The sequence below is a fragment of the Drosophila nasuta genome, chromosome 2R (genome assembly GCF_023558535.2).
Source record: "Drosophila nasuta strain 15112-1781.00 chromosome 2R, ASM2355853v1, whole genome shotgun sequence".
Classification (NCBI taxonomy): Eukaryota; Metazoa; Arthropoda; class Insecta; order Diptera; family Drosophilidae; genus Drosophila; species Drosophila nasuta.
The window spans coordinates 12,662,853-12,666,981 of record NC_083456.1 but is presented as its reverse complement, the minus strand read 5'-3'; the positions used below and the strand labels follow the sequence as shown (position 1 = coordinate 12,666,981).

General features: G+C 32.9%; 1 protein-coding gene and 1 long non-coding RNA gene across 2 annotated transcripts; both read right to left on the bottom strand.

The window, feature by feature from the left end:
- Positions 1-1,389: 1,389 nt before the first annotated feature.
- LOC132785944 (uncharacterized) lies at positions 1,390-1,866 on the bottom strand. The gene is made up of 2 exons (XR_009632376.1): positions 1,532-1,866; positions 1,390-1,468 (listed from the first exon to the last, which is right to left on the bottom strand). It is a non-coding gene; the product is annotated as an uncharacterized LOC132785944 (long non-coding RNA).
- Positions 1,867-3,261: 1,395 nt separating this feature from the next.
- On the bottom strand, positions 3,262-3,902 carry LOC132784156 (salivary glue protein Sgs-5). Its single transcript, XM_060789572.1, is given in 4 exon segments — positions 3,262-3,323; positions 3,389-3,464; positions 3,466-3,578; positions 3,647-3,902. Coding segments are annotated over 4 exon segments (459 nt in total). The 5' UTR covers positions 3,855-3,902.
- Between the last annotated feature and the right edge of the window lie 227 nt (positions 3,903-4,129).

Below are 4,129 nucleotides of genomic sequence, written 5' to 3'. Positions count from 1 at the left end.
CTAGTTATATATATTTATACAAATACAGGACGCAGGACTCAGGACACACACATCAGGAGAACCTTATGTTCGTATGAGTCGCATTTTAATTGCCAAAACTCGGCGTGTGTCGAATTTTCGGTATCTAAAGTTGTTTTTCTCATTTTAATGGCGCTATTTTCATTAGGCAAATGTGTGTCCGCATTTTTTTCCTGCTTTTTAGATAAAAGTGTGCTTCTCATTTGCATATAAAATGTATGGATGGACGGACGGGCGGCAGGAGGTAAGAGGCAGGGACAGGGGTAGTAGCAGCGAATTGTCCTTTTTTTTAATGTGTATATACACATTTATTGCATATTCATCATTTTAATTGCTTGTTTTTATACTAAATGACTCGATAAGGCTTTTAAGGTTATTATGAGTGGCGGCAGGAGATGTCTCCTGTGTCCTTAGAAACTCAAGTGTACGCTGTGAGATGTAAGAAAAAGGTAAGAAACAAACAGATTACGAAAGCAAAGAAAACAGAATAAGTTCTTAAAGATGTTGGTCATACAATACATATTATACTCTGTATTTAAATAAAAATATGTTGTCATTATTATTATTTATATTAATTTTAATATTTGTGATGTGAACAAATCTAATAATGGGGGAGTCTACTTTAAAATAGTTATCCATTAGTTTAATAGATTAATAATCAATCATTTTCAACGGGTTTTAATAAGCTGTTCTACTGTCCATTGTTAATGTTTTGTTTTGCAATTATTTGTAGAGGTTAATTACTATTAACTTTAATTTCGATAATTCGAACTCATGAAATTGATTATTTTACATCTTGTAGAATTACATAATATTATTCATTAATAAACTAGAAATAAACATTTTAATGAAGTGATGTTTTTTAAGCTGAAACATTAAACTAAAATCCTGCCTTTAAATAAATTCAATACCTCTCTTTGTTTAGCCAGTATAATGCTTTAAAATGTTTGGTTGATGCAGATTGAACTAAGATGTGGTACACTCTATAAAGACAGTTCAATACACCCTACGCTGTATTGATTCCAGGATATTCAAAGGAATTGCGAACGGCAGCAGCGACGCATTGCGCAAGGTGCAGGATATGATTACTTTTGCCTTTGTCTCTGATTGTGGCTGTGAAGTCAAGAAAGCGTATCAGACTCGTAAAGCGTAGAGCAAAGAGATTACTTTGCCAACGAATGAATGAATCCGAATAAAAAAATGATCAATGCAATGAAAATGATTGTCTGTGCATTGTAGCGTCCATTGCTTTACAATTGAGCGCACAAAGTAATGCAAAAGTGCTCCAAGGGTGCGGAATGTGGCTTCGCATGGAACGAGACGAGACGAGACGAAACGAGACGGGAGGAAACACAATGAAAACACGCTTAGTTCAAAGGATAACAACATTTTAATGACAGCAAATGCACAAATGTTAAATAAACAGCTCTGACGGTTCAATTCCCATTTGCTGTAATGTTCAATATTTCAAATTATTATCAAATTATTAATTTGTATTCCAAACTTAAATTACCGTTAACCTCCGTTCTATTTATCTGAGATAAGAATTCATCCACAGCAACCACAGCGGCAACAACCGCAACCGCAACCACAGCAACCGCATCCACAACCGCCTTCCTCAGCAATAGCAGCCTGTGACGCAACTGGGGCAGGATTGGCGGAGACAATGCATTCCTGAGCAGAGCAAAGGATGACGGCCAACAGAATCAAGAACTTCAAGTTAAACATTGCGATCGTTATACTGCAACTGTATAACTTTCCAGCCACATGCTTGGCTTTTTATAGTCGAAGAATCAGCCCGATAAGCTGGGAATTGTTTGAGCAGTTGTCACAGTTGCATACTTTGTAAAAAACTGTTTTATTTATAACTAACAGTAATAACCTTGTCGTTATTCCCCGTGTTTGACTAGATAACAGGCCAATATTTTTTATAAAATATCGCGTAAAATTCCATTACAATGGAAAAACGTTCCACATTTGTTTATCGACTACTTTCACACAATATTGGAAATTTTTCATTAATAGTACACGTTCATACATAGTGAGAAGATAGTTAATTTTTTAAAAATAAATACTTAAATCTGTTGAAAATTTATATTTGTTTGTGTTTACAATCATATAATATACAATTCATTAGTATTGTATTAACATATTGTATTATTCAGTGTTTAGAGTTTAAAGAAATATCTCAAAAGTAATGATTTAAAAATAAACATTCTGGTTCACCTTTGCAAACTTCAATTACTTTATACTCAACCTTATTAACATCAATTAGTAAAATAGGCGTACATTCTAAATTATTAATTGTAACTCAGCTCTTTAGTAGCTCTTTAGGAGAAATGAAAATAAACATTCTAATATGTTAATAAAACTATAAATGTTTTAATACTTAAACATATTTGCCATTTATTTATACTAGCAAGATCCATTTTATTGGCTATACAAATATTAAAAGTTTTGCAAAACTCAACAACTTTAAATTGCTATTAGAAATTATTAAATTGTCAATCAAATGCTTTACGAAAATAAAAAAAAATATATTTAGGTTATTAATAGCTAAAAGAATTATTTTTTGTGAAATTAATATTTCTAAAAATATCTTTAATTTTCACATAAACACATTTTTTGTACATAAATGATTAATAGATTTATTTTAAAATGCATAAGCTATATATTTATTGGAGTAATACAGATATTGTTAGGTAAATTTTAAATTAAATTTTTTGATTATACCCGATACCCATAGGGTAGAAGGGTGTTATAACTTTGATCAATAAAGTATATATATATTTCTGATCAGCGTCAACAGCCGATGCGATATGTCTTTCCGTCTGCCTATCCATCTTAGATTCTTGAATTTGAAAATATTATAAATTATTTAAGAAATACTTTAAAAATACTATGAAAGACCGCTTACTGCAATCGGGTTTTAGGGGTTTTGGCTGAAAATCTGGTATATTTTGGACTCTATGGTATATTTTTAATATGTTTTTTATTGAAAATGGTTAGATAGTATCTCACAGTCGAGCACACTAGACTTCAGTTTTCTTACTTGTGTTTTAATTATGGTTGTTTTTAAAAATTCAGAAAACATAAAACACTTATTGGGAATAATTAAAATATTAATTGTTAAATCACAAAATTAATTTATTTGTTTTTAAATAATTAAGACACTTGTTTTAAAATGTGCAAGATAAATAATATTTATTTGGGATTATTAAAAACATGAAACGTTCTCAGCTCCTAACAACTTAGGAGACACTTCTTTCTTGGGGGAATCAGACAGTAGCTGTAGGAAGTGTAAGCTGTAAAGAGAAATTATTATTAAAATACGTCTAGATTTTGTATTTTGTGTGAAATGTAAACATACCCTCTCTATTCAGAGCCGAGTACTTCCTCAGTTCATCCAAGTTGGCAAACTTCCTTTCGATGATAGTGCCAGGTTTATTTTTTGCAGCCGCATGCTGGAGGTTTAGGGAACTTGCCAATCACTGGTAAACCCCTTCGGCACTTCTTCCTGATAAAGCTCCTGCAGAGATATTCCGTCACCGGCACCAAAGCTAAGATAAATTGAAAAAAATAAAATACATATTTCAAAAATAGTATTAATTAATTGAGCTGGTCTTACGTGTTTTTCCTGAACGTATCCTTGAGAGGTTCTCTTGATCGGCACAGCAAGGATTTTGAATGGGCCGGCAGACGCAATCCTCCAAGACCCAAACCAGTTGCGGTTGATAGATGTTACAAGCGGGCTGGCAAGTAGGTGCCGGACGAATCAGAAAGGTTCCATCCACCACACCAAAGATGGCAGCTCCCAAAAGCAGTAGACGAAACATAATGCAGAACTAGAGAGCCAAATGAAGTGCTGCAATTATTATATCTACTTCTGTTTTGGGTCTTTTTATATCGTTTTTATAAAAGTGAATTATTTACACAGTTGTCGCTGGCAAAAACATGGCACTCGAATATATTTATATTTATAATTGAGTCACCAGAATAAATAATGTTTTTGTGTGTTCTGCCCGCAGGCAAAGTGGTTGGGTTAGATATGGAGGGCTCGTCTCTCTGAGACCCGCTGAAACGTTAAACCGGTTCAAGTTGGACATAAAAA